General features: G+C 51.0%; 1 protein-coding gene across 2 annotated transcripts; it reads left to right on the top strand.

The window, feature by feature from the left end:
• Nucleotides 1-490: 490 nt before the first annotated feature.
• Nucleotides 491-22786, top strand: CCNI (cyclin I). Of its 2 annotated transcripts, XM_018089040.2 has the most exons (8): nt 491-821; nt 11496-11652; nt 17237-17371; nt 17501-17584; nt 19634-19708; nt 19863-20003; nt 20349-20579; nt 21104-22786. In XM_018089040.2, exons 2-8 carry the CDS (start codon nt 11539-11541, stop codon nt 21563-21565), a joined length of 1242 nt encoding a protein of 413 aa, XP_017944529.1. In that variant the 5' UTR covers nt 491-821; nt 11496-11538; the 3' UTR covers nt 21566-22786. The 2 variants fall into 2 exon arrangements, with proteins under 2 accessions (XP_017944529.1, XP_017944531.1); XM_018089042.2 differs by lacking the exon at nt 17501-17584 and having other exon boundaries at nt 493-821.

Here is a 22786-nt window from a genome sequence, read left to right as displayed (position 1 = left end):
CGCAGGCTGGGAGACACGGGATGGGCACAGGACAGGCAAGAACTCGGCGCTTTTGCTGAGGGTCCACACAAGAAGGGGTTTAACTACAAACAGACACCTTTTCTCATCGCTTCGCGAGTGTTTTAAACGCAACTTTAAACACCGTCCCCGGGCCGGCTCCGAGGCCCCCTGCGCGCTCTCGCGAAGCTGCGCGCGCGCGCACGCGCCGAGGATGCCTTCGCGAAGCGACCGAGACGCGCGATTCTTCCGCCAGAGAAAAGAGTCCCTGCCCCCCTCCCCGACTCCCCCTCGCAGCCGCCCGCCGGCGGGACCCTCACCGGGCGGCGGGGGGAGAACCGGAGGGAGAACCGCCCCAGCCGCCGGCGGCCTCCGCCCCTCCTCACACGGGCTTTTGTCCCCTGGCGGCGGCGCTGAAGGGAGGCGGTGAAGGCGGCTCCGCGCTGAGGGGCGCTCGCGCCGCCTCGCGGCGCTTCTTCCCTCCTACCCCCCCTCCCCGATTCCCCCCGGAAGCGGCCTGGCTGCGGGCTGCCTCTCGCTCCCCCCCCCTCCCTTTTCATTTTTATTTTATTTTATTTTATTTTAACCCCTCCCTCCCTCCCGGGCGCGGCGGCCCGCCTACCTTTCCCCCCCCCTCCACCCCCAACCTCCCCTCAGCCTTCCCTCGCCCGTCATGGCGACATGAGGAGCCCGCCGGCCGCCGCCGCCGCCCCGGGCATGGGCCCCGCACGGTGCTGAAGCGCCGCGAGGAGCCCCGGCGCCGCCGCCCCGTCATGGGGTGCTGATGGCCGGGCCCCGCCGGGCACCCGCGCCGCGCAGGGGAGGTGAGAGCGGGCGGGGACGGGGAGCGGGGGTGGCGAGGGCTGCGCGCACGGCATCGCTGTGCAGCGCTGACGGTATAAACGTTTTAACTTGCGATTACCAACGCGCAAAGCATCCTGCGAGCGGTGCTTTGTGTGTCCGTGCGGGTGCGGTGCCGGTGCTGGTCCCCGATCTGTGCCCCAAAGCTGTGACTTTCTGGTCATAGTGAAGATTTAGAATCACAGAATGTTACGTGGTTGGAATAGACCTTAAAGATCTGGTTCCAAACCCCCCTGCCACGGGCAGGACATCTCCACTAGACCAGATTGCTCCAAGCCCCGTCCAACCTGGTTTTGAACAGTGCCAGGGATGGAGCAGCCGCAGCCTGCCTTGGACAACCTGTTCCGGTGTCTCCCCACCCTGACGGGGAAAAATTTCTTCCCGATAACTAACCTGAATTTCCCCTCTTTCAGTCTGTACCTATTATTCCTTGTCCTGTCACTACAGTACCTGATGAAGTCTCTCTCCGGCTTCCCTGTAGGCCCCCCGGTTTTGTTCTGTTCTCTTCACGTACTTCGTTTGCAGAGATTAAGTTTCCTTGAAGGAAGAGCAACGTTGCCTTCTGCAAATCCATCTTCAAAGGGGTGTTCCATAAATTCATTTCAGGGGTCACCTCAAAGGGACGAGATTGCCGTGGGTTGTTTCATGCTTGTGGTAAAAAGAAAGCAGACTGGCAAAAAAAAAAAAATCCTCCTGAAAACTGAACGCAGGAAAACCTGTTCCCATATCCTCCCCTTTTGACCCTGTGAAGGAGGGAAAAAGGAACAATCCCTCATTTTCCTGCTCTTAAAAATAAGGGTGTTGAAAGCAGACTGTTTCAAGCCTGAATTTAAAAATGCTTTTCAGCATCAGCCTTTGTCTGCTCCCAAACATTCTTTCCATAGTGCGCTGCAACAGCCTGTGCATGGCACAGCCCCTTTTCAAGACAGAAGGGTGAGATTTCTCTATTAACCAAAATACTAAAACTGACCAAGATGCATGTGGTCCCGACACACTCTGGAAAGGGGAGTGTCTCCCCTCTTCCATGCAGAGGTGACAGCTTTGATTGTGCCCCCCAGCTCTGCCCCACTGCAGGTACATCTGGAGCCCAGGTTAGCTAAGGTGAGGCTGGGGAGGAGTTTGTCTTCCAAAAAGCAAATCACGGCATCTTTTCCTTGTCTCGAGGGTTTGATTTTGGATCCCTGCAAATGAATCAGTTTTGTTTTTCAAGTAGCTTGGCTGGCTCTCCTCTGTGCCTACACAGACCTTGGTGTGGGGTGTGGGAAGCTGGTGTTCTGGCTTCTCCCCAGCAGGAACTGAACTTTCACATGGCGTACATATACATATACTTTTAATTATCCTTCACCCCCATGCAGAGCTCGCGTACAGTTTGATGTGGCAGAACTGACCTTAGATGCTCCTTTTGCTGTGTCCAATCTGTACTTCCAAATCCTGTGCTTTGTTTGCTCTGGGACCCTACTTAAAAATACTGATGTGAACTGGTAAGAGCCTTGCTGTGGTGGGACCACAAAAGGTTCTCCTTGGTGGATGCCAGGCTAGAATGCCCTGGGGCTGCAGCCCACGGACGTACATTTATCAGTTTTAGTAGAGGTCAGTCCAGGCAGGAGGCTGTTCGATGCCACTGCCTTGGCTCGTGTTGCTGCCCCGGGAGAAGCTTTTTGGTGGACAGTGTTGAGAGCCTTTTCAAGCTTGGAGCATGTCCCCTGTAATTACAGTCCCTTACCTTTTCCATTCCAACTCTTCTGTGCTGGCCTGCTTCTCAGCAGAGCTCATGCAGGGACTGAAGTGAGGCCTGGAGCAGTGTCCGTGTGGTGGAAGGTGCCCTCCCTCAGGGCCTGGTGGAAGATGCTTCCCCTTGCACACCTGCCACCATTCAGTGGTTAAAGCGTTAATTACTTTTGACCTCCTGCTGAACTGGATTTTTGGGAGCACTTACATTCACAGGTCTAATCTTTGGGTTTTTATGAGATGAGGTTCAAGCACATCTGTCACGCTGATGGAAATGAGCCATCTGAACCTGGTGATGGAAGGGACAGATAAGCCTGCAGTTTGTTTCAAACAGATTTTAAAAAGGCTGGGCAGGACCTCGAGAAAATTAGACATCATATTTTGACTGCCAAATTATATAACCCTTAGGACTCCACTGCCCGAGCAGGGAGCAAACTGTGAGTGAAGAAGACCTGTATCTCCAGATGGTGTGAAGTGTGGGATCTGAATTCCTCCCCTGCAGGATGTAGAATGGGTGTCTAGAGCTGACCTGCCCAGGAAGCTGCCAATTTGTACCTTTTTTACTTTGCTCCCTTGCCTCTGGGTGCAGGGGAGGTACTGACCGAAGAACCATCAGGGCACTCCAATGGAGCAGCAGGAAATCCAGGCTTGCCATCAAGGAGGTGGATTTCAAGGGGGATTCTGGTTCACTGAGAATAGTTTCTTTGAGATTTCAGCACAATAATAGCTGTTTTCAAAGGCCAAACAAGCACAGTGAAGTCATTGAGGTGGAAGGAAATGTCAGGTGTCTCCTGTCTCAGTATGGAGCAGATGTGGTCTGACATTTTCCCTTCCTGTGTGTTTGCTAACTGCAAATATTACCGAGACTGATTTATTAACCATAATGGCTGTTTGCACTTGCTATGCCATAAACTCATGTAAAAGCTCACTCAGGAATGACATGTTACTGCAGATAGTCTGTGCTGCTCATCAGCCCGGACATCAAACATTTTCCTTACCGGGGTGATGGGAGGTGCTGGATGAACCCATCTGCCAGAGGCTTTTGTGCATTTTTGGTGGTATTTTGCTGTATACCTCAAGGTCCTGTTTCTTGGCTGGGGTAGCCCTTGACTACAGCGGTCTGTCAGACAAGAACTTGGCTCCTAAAAGCTTCAGCCCTTACTTTTTTAACAATTTGCACTGCAGATCTTCAGTTTAAGCACTCCTAACTGTGGCCATGCAACTACAGAGCCTGCAACTGCTGTAGTAATACCCTGAGCATCAGAGCCAGCTTAGTCTGCATTTGTGAGAGCCCTGCAAGTGTGTGTGTGTGTGTGCAGTGACAGGAGCAGGGCGGGATTCACCCAGCTCCTCTGTGGCTGAGCAGCGGGAACACTCCTGCCGTGTCACACTGCCGCAGGCACACCACACACCGCTCCCTTCCTCTTTATCCGGACCCCCGCCTCCCACAGTTCCCTTCCCTGCCTTCATTTATTTTAGGCTGGGGACTGTTTTTAGGCTGTCCAGAACCACGGATATCAAAGCTGTTACCTTCATACTCAGAAGGCAGGAGAGATAAATACATAGGCAAGAGCCAGGACTGTGCCCGTGCCATCCTATTTTTGTGGACAATTGGAATTATATCCTTTTCTGTATTGTCTCAACAAGAGACTAATTAGTCAGCAAGCTTGAGCTCCTGGAGGATAATTAAGCTTTATAACTGTGGGTTCTCTTTGGTTGATGAGAAAGAGAAGACAGTACCCTCAGAGCCCAAGAATGCTGCTCTGCAGCTACTGTGCTGTACCTCATAATTGATCTATTGTTTCAACAGCAGATAATTCCTCATTTCCTCATAATTATCTCTTTTTACTGCCTCACACTGTATCCTGATATTAGCTGTAATCACTGATAATTTACCCCGAAGCCAATCAGAATCTGCAAAGCAAAATATTGGCCTTGGTGAGCACTTAGGCTTTCAGACAAAATTCCCTTTTGTTGTTGTCAAGAGGAATCAAGCCATTGTAGTCAGACATTTTTTGGAAGTGGGTGTTGAACTGGGTATAAACTTGTTTGGTTTTATTGCTGTTCATTGATGTTAATGACCGACTACTGCCGAAAGACAAAAAGAGCTGCTGCTGAGTCCTGTCTCTGTGTTTTTGCCCACAGAGGCATTGTATTTATTTGGTTTCAGGGGATTATATTACTCAAAAGGTGGTGCATGATGCTTTCAGTTCCGAATGCCTGTTGGCCCTCGCCTGTAGAGAGTTGGCTTTTATGAGCTTGAAAGCCTCTGGCCCTATTTTATGAAATTACTGCTCACTCTCATACTTTGTGAGCTTGCTTTTCCTTGGAGTGACTTCCTTCAAGTTACTGTTGATTTCTACCTAGTTATATTGGTGGTGGGAGAAGTGAATCATGCTCTGCCTGTGTTGCTTTTAGGAGACTGGCAGTGAGACATTACATAATGCCAGGTTTGGTTTGCCCCTTTTTTTTTTCCTTTTAAAGCCTTTCTGCTCTGCTTTCAGCAGTTGCTGCCTGAAGAACAGGCGAGCTGCTCTCAGTGTACATGTCACCCCAAGTCCTTTGTTCACTCCCATAGTACCTGCACTGCCATACCTGCTTTGAAGCCCTCTGTAAAATTTGGGTCAGGCATTCCAATGGCAGGGATACCTTGCCTGGCTTGGCAAGGTGGATCCTGTCGCTCCCAAGCAGGTGCTGCACCACAAGCAGGATTCTGTGGTTGTAGAACCTCAAACCCTTTCACCGAGACTGGTTCTGCAGCCAACTGGTGGCCAGCACTGAGGAGAACATCACTAGGGCCTAAGAAGCTTTTTTCTGCCTCCCCTGGATCTCCATAGTCATTTGAATCACTGCTGCAATCACACCCCATCTTCCTAGAGGTCTGGTCTGGTTTAGGGGCAGGTAGCCCATACTTTTTGCCCAAATGCACAGGTGGCTCCCCTTTAACAAGAGTGGTGAGCCTGTTTTGTTGTTAAAAGCCTTTAGGTGGGGCACGAACTTTCCTTTTAGTGCCAGAAATCACCTGCTTCCACCCTTTCCCTTCTCCAGACACTTACATGCTCCTTGAGGATGGAAGTGGACACTGCCTGCTTCTGTATTGCAAAGGGGGGCTGAGGCTGTCCCGGCTGCTGAGTCCCAGACAAGGTCCCATCCATCTCCCATAAAGCTCCTCTGCTGTTGTGCAGCCTGCTTGCTTCCTCCTAAAAACTCTTCACTCTGCGCCAGGGCTCCTGCAAGACAAAACATCCTCTGCAAGGGAGAGGCCAAACTGCCCCACGGTGTGCCACACCAAACCTGAGACTGGTTATACTGGAACAGGCCTGCCTTTGTCCCTCCTTCCTTCGGCACAACCTGCAAAAAGTAGTGGTGCCTCGAGTTGCCCCTTATATAGCCCTTGCCCAGGTGCTGCTGCCAGGGTGCCTCACCCTCCCTCATTAGGGGGCAGCTGGTGATACTCCTTAGGAGCTGCTATGGCTCCCTCAGGCCCATGGCCTGGTGGCTCTTCAACAGCAGCACCCTCAAGTTTCTCAGAGGGTTCCCAGGTGTTCCCTTCTAATCCTGGATGTTGTCCCCAAAAGAGCCAGAGGGTCCCAAAGCAGAACCCAGAGGCTGCTATGTAAACCTTGGTTGCTCATCACTGGGAGCTGTGCTCATGGTGTACAGACAGCTTGGTACAGGGCCAGCCATGGCTTTCTTGGATTTATTTAGGTTGAAAAAAACCCATAAAAATGGGGATCATTTCAGCAAACGTTCATGTTTCTTTGCTTTATTCCTGTCTGGTGCTTCAGTTCTGGACAAGGAGGTGGCACCACCTGTTCAGCATGTGACCACTAATTGTCCCCGCCCTTGATGTGACACCCCAGTGCACACAGTAAAGGCTCACATTCCTGACCTGGCAGCAGGGCTGTTCCCAAGCCTTGGGATCTGCTGCCGAACAATAGCAGGGCCCATTCCTACCAAAATCAGTCTTTTGGCTGATTTTAATAAGCATTGTGAGGAGTTTACATTTTCCTTTGATTTTTAGGTTCAAATAAACCAAAATCTCGCAGCAGAACTCATTAAAATGTATTGAGTTTCATCCCCTCTTTGCATCAAACACATCCGTTGTGCAGCTGGAGCTGCTCTCCCAGGGCTGCATTCCGCCTTTACCTTTTATCCACAGCGTGCTCGATGTGTTTCCACACGCTGCCCCAGAAGGGAGGGAGCTGTGATTCAAACAGCTTGTTTGCATCACTCAGGAGCTGTGGCACGGAACATTTAAGCCATTACTGACCAAAGGCCTTTCTGGGCAAAGGCTGCTTGAATGGACTCATCTTGGCGGTTGTTAGGCGAAAAGCAAATGCGGACCTCCTCCCCCTCCCCTGGCATTTCCAAACAGAGCCGTTAGAACGGGGAGTAGTTCGGGCATGGGTCTGGAATCGTGCCCATCCTGCCAGGAGGGAAGAATGGTGACATTGTCTGAAAGTTCAGTCAGGAGTTTGGCTTCTACCTTGTTTTTTAAAAGGCCCTACTTTGGAAAATGCCATTTTAGCTTCCCTTAAACAGCAAACCCCTGGTGTCAGTCACGAGGCTGGTGGAACAAAGTGAAGCAAAGATTTGTTAAAACTAGTCCAGTTTGTGGTGGAGCCCTTTCCAGAGGGCTCCTGCTCCTCCTTCCTTGCTGCTAAATGGACCCTGGGATTTCTCTTTCAAAATAGACTTAAAACTCCTCCCTTCCCTCCCATCAAAACATTGCTCTGCCTTCTCTTTTTGCTGTTGCCGACCCGTGGTTTTAGCTGGCAGGTTCCTTTAAGATGTTTGGAAAAATTCATCCGTTTGGAAAACCAGCACTAAAATGAGGTCAGCTTTATTTGCACTCCCAGGAAAAATCTGGTTGGAGGAAAAGAAGTGGCGAGCATATGATGTACGTGAGCGACGCTGCCAAAATATCTCACAGGCTTGCCTTTGTAGCAGGCTGTGGGAGTGAGCTCGGGGTGAGTCACACAGACAAGTGGCAAGGGCCCTCTCCAGCTCCCAGCCTCCATGAAATCACCTCTTCCCGAATTTAGGCTTAGGCACAACTCAGCCGTGCTGCTGGCTGAAGGTGCAGCATCCCCTGCGGGCTCCTTTAGGTCTGACACTGACACATCCCAGGCTGCTTCACTGCAGGGCGAGGAAGGAGTTAAGCTGAGAGAAAGCCCCGGGTACTAAAATTAACATCCATCCCAGCCCCCCGCCCACAGCTTTGAAATTTCTAATCACAACTTGCAGTTAGAGGATTTCTTCTAGCAGTAGGTTTGGATCCTTTGAAATCACAGATGGCTGGCTGGAGCTCCGAGGAATTCAGTCTCCTCCTCTCCTCCTTCTGCTTTGCCTTCCCCCCGCCGCCCAGAAAAATCTGTTTGCAGGTCATCTGTAAGATTTTATTGTTGCTTGCTACAGCTGAAGCAGATTTGGCTGCTGGTCCCGACAAAGGTCTGCAGAAATCAGTGGTTGAGCTCTACTGGAATTACCCCTCCTGTTCAGAATACCCACCTGGACAGATGTTGTTAATGTTTCCAAATTGAGCCCTGTTAAAAAAGCAAACAAACAACCTCCCCAAGCAAACAAAAAACAACCCACAATCAAAACCAAAGAGGTTTCCCTTACTGCCCTGGATGTGTTGGCACAGCTGAATTGCAGCTGAAGGCAGGAAGATCAGGAACTGTGTTAGGAGCTTGTTCTGCCAGTGACGGCATCCTTTGTCTGCAGGAGGCACTTTTTATTGTCAGTGCAAGTGATTACAAAGCCTAAAAATAAAAAAACCCTCCTATTTTGCATCCTACACAAATGCATCCCCAAAACCATGAAGTGTTTCTGTCCAGAGAGCGGTCTGCTCCAATTCCCCCAGAAACTGCTTTTGGAAACCATAGCCTGCAGCACTTTGCAGCCTAAAATTTCTCCTGGGGAAACTGAAAAGTGTTTCTTTTAGTAAAGTTAGCTATAAACGTGGACCAAAGAGAGATCTTTAGGAGGTGGGTCACATTCTGTGGACCAAGTCGGGCTATTTTTAATGGATAAGCAGGTGATTTTTAATGGCTCTCACAAGTTAAAACCTCACACCAAAGTTCTGACTCTCAAATTTCAGTGCAAGATCTGACCTGCAGCTTGTGACTTCTCAGGAGACGTCAAAGCCGGTGCCTTGCCTTGGCTCACTTCTCCTTTATTAACTTCCAAACTGCTCTTTAAGGGGTTTCAGCGGAGCCACTCGACCTTCCAGTGAAGATTAAGAAACCATAGGCACTGTGTGAGCAGTGGTTTAAAAACTCCCAAAGTGACCACAGGGAAAAAAAAAAGCCACCACCGTGGAGCTAAAGTTTAATTTTAAATCAGAGAAACAGAAGCAGAAAGCTGGGGTGAGTTAGTTCATGGTGGCTGTCCCAGCTTGGGCAGCTCCTCCAGCCCTGGGTCTCAGAAAAACGAGGGAAGCTTTTTGCTGGAGCACCCTCCTGCTGTTCTCTGAGAGGTGCTGCCGCACTGACAGGGGTCTGTGCTGCTGGTGTTGCCTTTCTGCACTGCTCAGGTTTTATCATCCTACCCTGAGCAGAGAAAAGAGGCTCCTGTCCCTCTGTGATCTTCACACGACTTCCCTGTGCTGGATTTTGGGAAGCTGTGCCGGCCCTCCCATTTCTCGTCCTCTGGGATCCCGCTCTGCCGTGCCTCCCTTGTGTTTTGGGAAGCCTGCATACATGTGCTGGCATTTTTTCCAAATGGCATGCATGTATCTGATGGAGAGCTGTGTAAATGGAGATGCAAACTGGATTCAGCCTGGGGGTGCTTGGCAGGTTGCCTGGCCCTGCTCTCTGTGCTGGAAAAGTCTGTGCACCGCTCTTGCTCCAAGGGAAACTTTCAAGCACGTCAGTCCTCTTCTTTTTCCCCTTACAAAGGTTATGAGGCCTCAGCCCTCAATTGAATTACGTCCCTAGTTCAGAAAGGAAAGGTTATTTTCCCCTCTCTTTTCCCCTCGGCAGCTCAAGAGGAGCTGGCAGCGCTGCTCACTGCTATGTCAGGGTGCTCCAGGAACACCCCAAGCTCTCTGCTCGGACCACTGACTGGCCCAGGCAGCACAGGGACAACCTCCAGAGGGATCAGGATGACTGAAAGTGCTTTTCTGGGCTCAGAGGCCTCTGAAACCCGTTTGTGTTGTAAATACAGTGGGAATGTTTGCCAGTCACCGCAGAAAAAAGCAGTGCCTGAGGATGCTCACTTTGGCCTGAAATTTTTCCTGTGTTTTCTCCAATGGTGGCTAATTACTCTCTTCCTGCAAAACCAAGAAAAGACTATCAATATTTTATATTAGGAGACATGGTTGGGCTAAATATAGCTCCTGCTTTTTTCCTAACGAGCGTGCAGCCAGGAGCTCCTGGTCTCCTCGCTCTCAGTGCTCAGCACTGGGCCCGGCTTTGGCCTCTGTGCTGGCTTGGCTGAGCTGTGGCTCTGGTCCTGACCTGCTCCTGTTTCTCCAGGCACATATTTCACCTGGTGCAGCTCTCGGCTCTTCTCCAGGTGTGTCCTGAGAGGCTGTAGCTGACTGGTGGATGTGACCCAGGTAGCGTTACCGGGGATGTAGCAGCTGGCAACCTGCAGGCTCGGTTAAATAATAAATAAATAGGTAAATCACCCATCTTCTGCCCTGCACAGGCCTGGAGAAACCCCTTTTTGGGGCTCTGGACTTGAAAGGTGGGAAGGGGTCCCCCAGTTCTGCCCTTATCTGCCGAAGGGAACAACATATTTCACCTGTTCCTTGTAATTTGAACTGCTCTTTTCCATCAGTGCCATGCTCATTTCCCAGGGCTTTACCCCTCCTTTGGAAGTGCTGGTGGCTTTGGAGACGGTGGGGGATCTGGCCTTTGGGAACCTGCCCAGCTCACGGGAAAACCTGTGGTGTCTGATGGGAGGATAATGAGATGCTCGTGAAGCCCCGGAGGGAAGGAGCTGAGGGAGGCTGTGGATGTGCATCCCTGTTTCCCCTTGGCCCCATTTGCAGTGAGTGTCCTCGGGATCAGCCCCAGGTTTAAAAAAGAAATGCAGAAATGACTAAATGCACATAAATAACGTGAGGTTGGAGGTTCTGGAGTTTCGCTTCCCCAGGCAGAGTATCCCCCTGGGCATGGGAGGAACTTCTAATAGGGATTTTTCAGCCCACACTGGCCCTTTGGGGGTTGGTGGGAAGTGATTGTGAGACACGCTGCAGACCTTCTGGAGCCCTGCTCAGGAATCCTGGATTCAAGGTGTTCCCTCTAGCTGGAAAACCTTGAGTCGTTCCATTGATATGTGGAAACCTTGTGTAGGGGTATGCCTACCCAGTACAGCCCCTCCCTTGTTCATGGAGAAGCATTTGTTTTATAAAAATCCAAAATAAAAGGAGTTGTTTTTCAGGACTGAGGGCCTTGACGTTTATTTGCCACTTAAAACCTGACGGGCTTTAAGTGGTACTGGATGTGGTTTCATACCTGGTGCAGGATATGTGAATGAAGAACAATATTTGTTCCTTATCAGTCTTTAAGGTTTCCCTTAGCTCTGGGAAAGCACCTTGAATCTTCATTTGTACAGAGCTTGCTGAAATCCCCTCTGTATTTGCTGTGCAGCTCCTCCCTCTCTCATGGGTTTGCCAGCAGCCTCTCCCACCTCTCAGTGCTGAGGTGGGAGAGCTCTTGCAGAAAACCTCAGTGTGACAGGAATCTGCAGCCCACAGAGGAATTGGAGACCTGTGGGTGATTTTGGCCCAGCTTTGTCCAAACCTGAGCCACCTGGGTTGGGTTTCTGTGGGCAGGTTTGCCAAGCAGCGATCCCTGCGTGGCCCAGATGAGCCTGTTCTGTTTCCTGCAGCTGTAGTCCCCTTTGTGCTGCCTTTGGCTCAGTGTTTCATCAGGCTGTCTTTGGTTTTGCAGGTAGCTGTATCCAGCTGGGTGGCAGGTGGATCCAAGGGTTACCATGAAGTTTTCAGGACCCCTGGAGAGCCAGAGGTTGTCTCTCCTTCTGGAGACGGCAATCTCTAGGGAAGCTCAAATGTGGAAAGCACATGTGCCGAAAATTCAGCCCAATCAGGTAATATCTCTTCTTCACATCGTTGATCTCAGCAAAGGCAGGAGGCTGTCCTGGGTGTGTTGGTATGGGAACAACTGGAGGTGTTTTCAGGAGGGGTTACCTTCACCTGGGGAATTGGCCTCTCCAGGGAGGGATTCCCCCTTTATTTGAGGAGCACACCTGCCCCCGGGGGTGCAGAACACCCTGCGCAGCACACAGTGGTACATCTCTGAAAGCACATACAGACATTATCTTAATTGTCTTAATTAAATTAATTTTACAAAGTGTGTGGTTTATTAGTGCCCATTTCTACTGGGCACCAACTTCGCAACAGTTCTTAAAAGCAGCTCCATTTCTTGGACTAGTTCATTAATAACAGTGTTGATCTGACTTGGGAAAGGCACTGCTCCAGGAAGAACCCCACTGACTCCAGTAGGGCTATTTATGGAGCAGGGTGTAAGCTCGTGTCAAGGGAACCAGGGCCAGGCGCTGGCCTGTTCCAGTTAGGAATGTTCTCATAGGACTGGAGGAAAATTCGGAGTGGAAGGGACGGCAAGGGCTCCGTAGTCCAAGCCCCTGCTCGCCTTGTGCAGCAGGGAGGTTGGAGCAGGCTGCTCACGGCCTCACCCAGCCTGAGCTGGGCCTGTGCTCCTTTGGAGGGAGGTGCGTGTCTCACATGTGCACCCAGAAGCACCTCTGCGCTCCACAGAGTTCTGTTCCAAACAAACTGTGAAATGTGAGGATGGTTCTCACAGGGTTTCTGCTCCTTCGGTGCTGGGTTGGGCTGAAATAACCACACTAAGGACTCGGATCCCGTCTCGCTGTTGTTACACCACATGAAACGTTCATACAGGTAGGTCAGCTGTTGTCAGAGCTAATCCCTGTGCTGTTTGTTTTTTCTGTCTGGCAAACAAGAAACTGCTGCTGTTGGGTAGGAGCATATACATTTTTAAGGGCCTCAGTATTAGTTTTGTTTAATCCACACTGTGGTTTCCAAATGAGTGACGTGGTTGTCAGAGGTGTGAAGCATATGTAGCTGTGGCTGTCTTGGGGCACATACAGTTTAAGCCTCTGGCTTATGGTAAACCAGGCTGTCACTCCCTGCTGGCAGTATTCCTGGGGTGATTATAATGTAGGGAGATAAGATTAGAGGATAAGAGAGTGTAACCACACCAGAGTCATGGGGGAAGATTTCACAGGGACAAGGCACTTGCGTTTCTGCCTTGGTGAAGGTGGCTCAGAAACCACCACCTACCTGCCTTAGGCAGACCTCGCAGCAATCCCTGTTCTGTGCTTGTCCCCAAGGGTTTCTGCTCCTGGAATTGCCACCCCCAAAACTCTGTTGTCTTAGTGTCACCTTTTTCTTCCTGTTTTCCCCCGTGTCAGTTCAGACATGAACATAAGTGCTGTGCTACTGAATGTTTTCTGGCAGTGAGGAATCACTAAATTGGAGCGAGAGCTCCGTGTGTATGAGCTGTAGGAAGGTCAGATGGAGAGGAAGCATAGACACAGCTGCTGCTGGGGGGAATCCAGACTTGTGAGGCCACGGGGCAGCTGAGAACACTGGGTGGAATCACAGGTTTCTCTCTGTTCCTGCGGTTCACGACACCCAGCTTTTCCAACTGCCCCGTGTGCCGCCGGCGTTCATTTTGGCCATGGTGCTCAGTGTGAATTACCCCATTTTCTGTAAGATCTGGAAGGTGGTCAGATCCCCTGACAGCCACTGCCTTCTGAAAGCAGCTGCAGCAGCCTAAAACCTCACTTGTACGACGCTTGTTTATTTGCCGTGACAGTCGGGAAATGTGCAGTCTTCTGTGGATCAGCTCTGGCCCCCCGGAGCGTGTGGAACTTTCCATTCCCTGCTGCGAGGGTGGGCTGACTGCACAAAGGTTTAATGAGCTCACCTGGTTTGCCAGGGACAGACGTGAGTGCGTCTGCAGAGATCTGAACAGCCTGACTGGGGACACACCGGGGGTATTTTGCAGGAGGAAACTTTCAGTTTTGACTCTTGAGGAGACATTTTCGGTTCTAATGTTTAAAACCGGAACAAATGCAGTTTCTAAATATGTGTCAGTTGAGACCTTTGAAAGGAAGAAACAAACCCATAGTTACAGAAACAGGAAGACTTTCCATTTTTAGGACAGGGTGCAGAGTCTCTTGGGGACTTTGTTCCTGGTAGTTTAATATATGTGATTTTGTGTTTCCTTAGTACTTCTTGTCTGAAAACTCCCATCCCCTACTTTAAATGCAGGCCAGTGCTCCGGGTATGTGCAACATAGCAAAGCCAGATCTCACAAGGGCTTTTCAGCCTGAAAAAACAGATGGGCTGAGTCTGGAACTCCTCATGCTTCTGAATGGATTTGGTCTTTTTCTTCTTTTTTCCCTTCTGGTTTCCCCCACCACTTGAGTTATACAAGATGCAGGTGACATTCCAAAGTTTTCATGGGATTAAGGCTAGAAATCAAGCTGTAAAGCCTGGTCAGAGGCTGATTTTTGCATGTTACCGAGCACAGGGATGTGTGAGCCAAGAGTTTTGGGGCTTTTTTAATAGAAACAGTGTCACTTGTGTCATGCCTGCTTTCTTTCCTGTTCTCTGGCTCATTCTTCCTGTCTTCCCACTTCTTCTCTGGACCTCTTGAGGAGTCAGAATATCTCAGTTTATTTCCAGTCCTAATAAAGGTCACCTGCTCACTCCCCAGGAGGCCACACAGGAACAAACAGGGGAAAGGGCAAAACACCTGTCTGGGACAGCAGACATGAAGGAAAACAGTATCAGGTGAGGTGTTTTTCCTAGACGGGGCAGCAATAAAACTGAGTCATGTTTGAGTTCACAGATAATGTTTATTTTAGCCTGCATATTCCAGAAGTCTCGGGGCATTCCTAGAGGTGATCTGCACCCACGTCGTGTCCCCTGACCCTCCTATCTGGTGCAGAAGGGACATACACAGAAAGTACCTCTGCACCAGGCAAGAACTCTGGGCTTTCCAGCCCAGAGGGACTTCCTCACTTTCAGGCACCGAGTGTCTCATTGCTGCTTTTAGTTTCAATTAACTAAGGAACAGTGACCTTGCTGCTTAATTAATGTTACTGTGCTGTATTTTCTTACTTTTATTCTGAGGGTGGCACAGGGACACTTCCAAGGGAGGGGAGTAGAGCCCGATACTTCATGTGGAAGCAGGAGCAGCAGCAGGGCTTGTGGGTGCAGGGGGGACCAGGTCCCACTGCTGTCTGTCTCCTACACTGGGCTCGCTCAACCTTCCCTGCTCTGTCTGTGTGGGCGAGGGAATTCCCCCCTGCCTCCTGCTCCCTCATTTGCAGTTAGGGACTGGAGTAGACCCTTTCTGTAGGATGATGTTGAAAAGAGCTGGAGACTCACCTCCTTTCCTTTGCTTCTTCAGGTAGTTCTTAAGGAGCCAGTTTAATTTTGGAGCCTTCCTTGTGCTGCACATACACCGAGCTGAGGGTGTTTGCAGTTGTTCCTTCCCATCACAGGGGCTTTAGGGTCGTTTGGTTTAATTTTACATCCTACACATGCTTAGGGTTTGGGTCAAGCACCATTTCCCTTCCCACGGCCAGGACAGGCCTTACAGGCACCGAGTGTGTAGTTTGTGTTACTGCCTTGCTGGTAAAGATCATTCTGGGGCTGAACTGGGGCCTTTTGGCCTCAGGGCAGATCTCAGGAGGGCTGAGGATGAGAGGCATTCTTACCCTTCCCACCTGTGCTGTTTTTAGGAGAAGGCCTAACCTTTTGCTTTGGCAGGCACAGGGAAAACAGCGCCGAGCCAGGGCAGACACTGCCAGGAAGCCGATGCCCATTTCTGCCGGATCTAGCAGGAATGGGATTTTCCAGGGATGGAAGGGGCAGGGCTGTGGTGGTGTTGAAATGGCCCCATGCTGCTGAGGCAGGGCCCTCCCTCCCCAGTCAGAAGCGCCACAGGTGCCATTTTCACCCCCTCCTCAGCCCATTTTTCTCCACAGGTACACCCTCAGTCCCTGTTCTGTGTCCGGAACAGCTTTAGCGGAGCATTTAATAAACTCTCCTGCTGTGTGGTGTGTTCATTGTGCTCCCAGCACACCCCTTGAACTGGCATTCCTGGGAGGAGTGCAGGGCACTGCTGGCAGCGAGTGTCCTGCCCCTGGGGGGGCTCACGTTTCACCCTGAAACTGCATCAACAGTTTTAGAAACAACCATATTTCTTGGAATTGAGGAAATGGCAGGTACTTTTTATTGAAGCGTTGAGTGGCAGCTGAGAGCAGAGGCCCATCTCGATCACCAGACAGTTCTGGTGACACCAGGGCACCATCAGGGCTTGGGACAGAATGGCAGGCAGGCCCTTGTTCTCCTCAGGGCACCCCTGGTACAGCAGCACTGGGACTGGTGTACTTTTCCCAAGGGAACAGGGGGACACGTGTGAGCAGCAGTCACCAGCTGTGCCCCTGCTGTCCCACAGCCCAGAATCCAGCCCTGTGGCTGGAGCCCTGCCACCTTCCCCACCCCTTCTGTGCCACCAAGGATGGGAGCTCAGTGCAGAGTAAAGATGTCACACTGCCAGTAACATGGCAAGGGGTGACACGTGTTCCCAGGGAGGCCCCTCTGTGATTACAGCTCTGCCTTCACCTGGGCTGGACTCCAAGGCAGGAGGGTTAGCAAGCCCTGGTAGAAAGCAAGTTACTGTCCGTGGAAGGTACATAGTAGGTGTTTGGGTGGTAGACAGAGCCTGAAGTATTGGGTTTGCATCTTGGTGGGGTGGTTTTATTTTAAATTTCTGCTGCTTCACTCTCCTGGTGTTGCTGGGAGGGCAGTAACAATCCAGCTGTTTGTGCTTCTGGATACATCCTTGCTAATCATCCCCAATAATCCCCACTGGAGTGAGACCAGACAGTTCCTTGGATGATGTGAAAGGCTCTGGAAAAGCTGTAAATATTTCTGAACTCGGTCACACAGAAGGATTTGATGTCAATGGCTGAGCTGTACATGTGGTTGAAATTTAGCTGTTGTCCAAACAGATCAATGGGGAGGACAGGGGCCAAAACCTTAAACCGAACACCAAACCCAAAGCGCAGGTGAAACTGTACCTGCTCCACCCCAGTTCCCAGTTAACTGAGCCACTAAAAGCCTTTTGTACACTCTTGGCAATTTTCTTTATTTTAACATACACTGAGCTAAAAAATCTCCATAATTTGAAGAAAAAATAAACCTTTCCTCTTAAAACTCCAACTGGGTCCCTCCCCTCTGGGCTGGTTTTGTTCCAGCAGGGCATTCCTGTGCATCCACATGGTTCTGAGGAGGTTAAAAAAATAATAAACCTCTGGGAGCTAAGCTGGAGCTATGAGAAACTACAAGACATCCTTCTTCTTATCCCCACTGTACAGTGACACTGGAGTGAGGTTTGGGGTTGCTGTAAGGAAAGCTTGCTCTTCCAGGGCAGGTTTTTGGGATGAGGTAAGTAATGTGGGAACAAAGTGGTGATTGAGGCTGGCTCGAGGCTCCCCTTGCCAAAGGAGGCTTTGTTCCCATGCAGAGACTCCTGCAGAGGTAAAACCTTTGGTGTTTTGGGACTTGCTCAGCCCGTGTATAGGAACAGTTTGTTTTTCTCTCCCCCAGGATGTAGCCATTTCTCCAAGGCAGAGGGATGAGGTCATCCAGTGGCTGGCCAAGCTCAAGTACCAGTTCCACCTTTACCCAGAAACGCTAGCCCTGGCCATCAGCCTCCTGGACAGGTTTTTAGCTGCAGTAAAGGTAAATATTTGTGGATCCTTAAACTGGAATAGATTCCTACCCCCCACTCAGCTGTTGGTGTGTGCAGTCCGACAGAAACTCTTCCTTCCCCCCTGGTGCTCACACCCCTTCCTTGCTCCCCGTGGATAGGCTGGCACCTGCTGCTCCAGAGCCTCATCTGGGGTGGGCTCTGAGATACCAAGAGCCCAGTCTCACCCTGAACAGACTCAGAAGGTAAAGGCAGTGCCCACGAACTGTTAAAACAGTTACAGCCCAAGGTGCAGCGCCCTCGGACACAAGTGTTGGGAAGGTCTCTGCTCACCTCGATTTCGCAGGTGTTTTAACTACATTCACCTCATGTGTTCCACTCAGATTGCCAGGAGCACCTACTAGCAGGGAACCAGCGGGGAGAAAAAGTTTGAGATTTGGGCCTGGCAAGTAGGTTGGTGCAGGGAAATGAGAAAAAAAAGAGGAGGGGAAAGAATATAGAGCCAGAGGCCACTGTTGTTCTGGGAGCAGTTCCCTGCCTGCCTGCTCTACAGCCAGGCTGATGGACTTGCAGCTTTTGGCTGATGTCCAGTGGGTGTGAAGGAGACAGGGAAGCACACACAGGTGCAGGCTTCTGTGTGACACATGTCCCCTCCTGTGGGGCTGAACCCACTGCCTATTCCCCAACAGGAGAATAGAGGAACCCCCTTGTTTTTAAGGCTGTTCTACCACAGAAACTGCTTAAAAAGGGGGTAAAAAACAGCACTTGGGCTCCTTGCAAGTGAGACCTGCTGTTCCTCTGGCCCTTTGAGTTACCTGGGCTGTGCTTGGGCTGTGGCTTTGTACCTGCCCAGTGACTGAACAAACTGCTCCAGCCTGGAATCCCTGGCCTGGAGCTGTGAGGTCAGGCTTTGGGAAGTTCATTTCTTACCGTGTTTGCTCAGCTACCATTCTGTGCTTGGCAAATCCCTCTCTTACCTGCACGTGTCTCATCTCACCACGAGCACGTTGGGTAGGCTGTATCCCTTAGGAAAGGGAAGCAGGAACATGCATTCCCAGCCTGTGCCCTTGCACTCCAACGTGACTGAGTTTGGTAGAACACAACTGACATCATTCATTAACCCACCCTTTAAACATTAATAAATATTGCTCATGTTTTCATACAAGCCATGGAAGGTCTTATTTTTAAGGAGATCCCAAAGTAACTGATTTACTGAAATGCTGAGATGGGAAAGATTTAAGTCCCTCAGCAGCCAATGCCCTCAAGGACAGTTTTTCTTTCAGTAAGTTGGAGCAGCCAAGGAGTGTGTACAGAAAGCATGGGAATACAAGTCAGGAGCCCTCTGTGTGCTTGAGGCAGCGAGCAGGGATTGGGAAAGGGGTTTAGCCTGCATGAGCATCAGGGCTCTGTGCTCCTTCCCCCAGCTCTCCTCTCCCATAAAGCTCTCATTCCTCTGATGCAGCTCAACTCCTGTTTATCAGGTGCTTTCCCATCCCCAGGAACACAGTCTGGGATTGCTGGGACTGGCTGTGACCCACAGCCAGCAGTCTTGGTGTGTGTCACTGCACAGCACTCGTTAGCCCTCAGCAGGGCCCAGTTCTGGTCCTGCCCTAAGGGATTTCATTCTCTTGGACACCTGAGTACACAAGTACAGACTGTGAGTGGATTTTCAGGTTTGCTGCAGGATTTTCACTTACCTTTGCTTTCAGCATCTCCAGCTGTGCCAAGGTTTAGGAACAGACTCTGCCTTTCCCTGCCCCTGGCCACTGTGGAGGAGGGGACCATGTCCAGTGGTTGTTACACTGATGGTGGGAGTGAAGCCCTTTGTAAAGACAGTCACACGGACAGAGCTCACAGACAGAACCCTCTCCCATCCAAATTTCATTTACCTTGCCTAAACCATCTCCCATGGAAGGGGCTGGCTCTCCTCCACTAATCCCCAGGCCACAGGTTTGGGAACTGTAGTGCAAAACAACTGAGTGGTGTTTTTCCAAGTTACACTTCCCTAGGCAAGACAGTCCTTCCCATTTCTGCTGCAGTGCCTGAGCCCAAGCTCCTTCCACTCCAGTGCTGCCCGTTCCAATCACGGGGCTGCCAGATCAGATCTCTGCTCAGCTGATGTCACGGAGCATGGATTTGTGCTTGGCACAGCCTGCCACTGCCAGGGCACAGTTAGAGGTCAGCCTGCTGATCCACATGGAGACCCTGGGGCTTGGGATGTCCAACCAGAAGGATCAGGGCATCATTTCTGCATCATGCTGACACAGAGACTTCTCTGCTCTTCTGTCCTGCAGGCCCGTCCAAAGTACCTCAACTGTATTGCAATCAGCTGCTTCTTCCTCGCTGCAAAGACCATTGAGGAAGATGAGGTAACTGTTCTTCCTACCTTGCCATTGTCGGAGTATCTGTCCTTCCAGTCCTGCCTTTGCTTGCACACAGTGGCTGACACTTGCCAGGACAGGAATGAAGCATTTGGTAGGATTTCTATTACAATCCGTTCTTTTTTTGTGTTGGCTGTTGCAGAGGATTCCAGTACTGAAGGTGTTGGCTCGGGATAGCTTCTGTGGTTGTTCTCCAGCTGAAATCCGCAGAATGGAGAAGATCATCCTGGATAAACTGAACTGGGATCTTCACATGGCAACGCCACTGGATTTCCTTCATATTGTAAGTAAGGGGCTACTGATGGTCTTTCAGGTGTCTGTCAGCCCAAATAATGTGTTGAGAAGCACCTCAACAAAAATCCTACCTGTAGGGGAACAAAGACCTTGGGATGTTTGTAATTCCTCTGTACAAGCACTTTCTGAATGAAAAAGCCTTGCCAAAGAAGCCAGGCAGGTCCCACTGGAAAGGCTGCATCAAGCTTTGGTGGGTTCAATGTGCTGGGTTTTTCCCCCTGGTGTGGGAATCCCTCCAAGGTTAAGCTGGAGGATGCCAGTGTGTCCGAGCCATCTCACAAGGCGTTCCTAAGGTCGGTGCCTCCAGCTGCCTCCTGTCCTTGTCTCCCCACAGTTCCACGCCATGGCAGTGTCCAGCAGGCCGCAGCTCCTGGCTCTGCTGCCCACGCTGAGCCCGTCACAGCACGTGGCAGCGCTCACCAAGCAGCTGCTGCACTGCATGGCCTGTTTCCAGCTGCTGCAGTTCAAGGGCTCCATGCTGGCACTGGCCATCGTCAGCCTGGAGCTGGAGAAGCTGCTCCCCGACTGGCTGGCTCTCATCATCGAGCTGCTCCAGAAAGCACAGGTGAGGGGCGGGGAGGGACTGCGGACACATCCTGCTCAGTGCTCCCGCCAGCCAGGGCTTTGGGATCCCTGGCTGCCAATGGCTGCCTGCTGGTACGCTTGTGTGGGGATGGCTGGGCTTCTGCCTGGAGGAACAGTGCTCCATCCTGACCACATCCAGTGGGTGACAGAGGTGGGAGCCGTGTGCCCTCATGTACACAGAGTCCTGCTGCACCAGGGAGAAAATAACACACCAGCGCAAAATTCCTAGTCAGTGGTTCAGGCATTCATTCCCAGCATACTGACAAGTATTGGAAAGGCTCTGGCAGTGAAACCCTTTAGTATCTTTTAAGCTTTTTCCTCACCACTATTCCCATGAGGTGTAAGAAGGAGCAGGGGCCTGTATCCCAGAAGGTCATCATGGTAGGGGTGCTGTATCATGTCCTCCTCCTGCATGGCTGGGTGGTGCTGTTGGAGCCCATGCTCTCTCCTCACCATGGTGGCGATCCCACAAGGCCGGTACCTTTGCTTGTCTTCCCCCTCCAGATGGACAGCTCGCAGCTGATCCACTGCCGGGAGCTCGTGGCACATCACCTTTCCACTGTGCAGCCTTCTCTGCTGCCCAACTCTGTATATGTCTACAGTCCCCTCCAGCAGACCCTGGTGACCTGTAACAGAGGAGCGTTCCACCGCCAGCCCTCCTCTGTCCCAGGGCCGGGTCTCTCCAAGGACAACGGCCGGCCAGAAGCGCCAGTCACAGGTACAGCCGCGCTCTACCAGCGCCGTCCCGCCCCCGCCGGCGGCTGCAAACAGGCCTCCGCCAAGCGCAAGGTGGAAGAGATGGAAGTGGACGACTTCTACGACGGGATCAAGCGTCTCTACAACGAGGACCTCGCCCCGGAGGTCGTGGCCCTGGAGAACATGGGCTCTGTTTGCGGCGCCGACGTCTCGCGGCAGGAGGGCAGCGTGTCCCCTTGCCCGCCCCTGCAGCCGGTGTCTGTCATGTAGCTGCGAGTGCCACCACCCGCTCCAGGAGCCCCGCCGGACCCGGCAGCCCGTGTCCTCAGTGGGGGGAGAAAGGGCCATACCTTGTCAGGCTGAACTGAAGGGAGCCAAAAAAAAACCCAAAAACAAACAAAAAAACCCCAGGAAAAAAAAATCCCAACCCTTTTTGAATTTTATTTCTTGTGCGGCTAATTATAGTTCCACTATTTAAGCACTTAAAAACACAAAAAAGTATAAAAATCTAAAAAAAGACCCAAAAACCAACCAAAAAAAAAAAGTAGCAAAAACCTGTTCCTTTCTAGTGTTGTCAGTTCCACTGTTTTTCTGCTCCTGTGTGTTGTAACCCATTCTCCACATCTGAGAGCTCACATCAACCCTGCAGAGCTGTTCCAGGTTTCCCAGCCAACTAACACCTCTCTGATCCCATTCCGACCTGCTCCTCACTCCCCTTCTGCTTGCTCTTTTTAATTCTCAGCCAGTCTTGTGCTTGACGTTCTGTCCTGCCCCACAGCTTTTTCTTTTGCCCTTCTAACAAAAAAACCTCTTTTCTTTTGTTAATACTTGGGTGTTTAAATGTGATAATACTGCAAAACTGGATTTAAACAAAAGGTTTTAAACAAAACCCCAAACCGGTTCTCGCAAGCTGCCCCACACTTCAGTAATGCCCACAGGAGTGTGAAGGTGCGCTGGAAGAACCCAGGGGCAGCTGGCCCTGGTGCTCTGCCTCACACAGAGGCTTCTCCAGTTACACCGGTTTGCTTCTCCCAACACAGAAAGCAGTTACTGCATTTTCTAGCACTAGAACCAAAACGGTATTTTTTTCTTGTTTGCACCGAGAAATGTTGCACTCAGTGTAAATTTTCACCAATGCTTTACGCTCTCCATGAAGTGTAAGCTTTGAATTGTGCAGAGCCTGGTTTTGCCCACACTTTTCCCAGCACCGCTGGGTGAGGTGCCGGGGCGGCTGTGGATGCCTGAGGTTTGGAATGTGTGTCCCTGTCAGTCACAAAACCAAAACGAAAGACCCTGATCCTCGAGTTTTGTGTTCATGTAACTTCTAACCAAGAGTCAGACCTTTAAACCTGTCTCGTCCCTGTGACACCCCGTTCTCAGAACGCCCTGTCCCGACTGTACGCTCTCTCCACAGCCCTGAGGAAGGTATCGTATCTGGAGCCATTGTACTGATGAAAGCCTTCTGGTAGCAATAAAGAAAGTTGTCCTGGA

Source organism: Manacus vitellinus, unplaced genomic scaffold, assembly GCF_001715985.3.
Source record: "Manacus vitellinus isolate BGI_N305 unplaced genomic scaffold, ASM171598v3 scaffold_112_pilon, whole genome shotgun sequence".
Lineage (NCBI taxonomy): Eukaryota > Metazoa > Chordata > Aves > Passeriformes > Pipridae > Manacus > Manacus vitellinus.
Note: the sequence above shows the minus strand (reverse complement) of the source record. Positions and strands in the feature narration are given on the sequence as shown.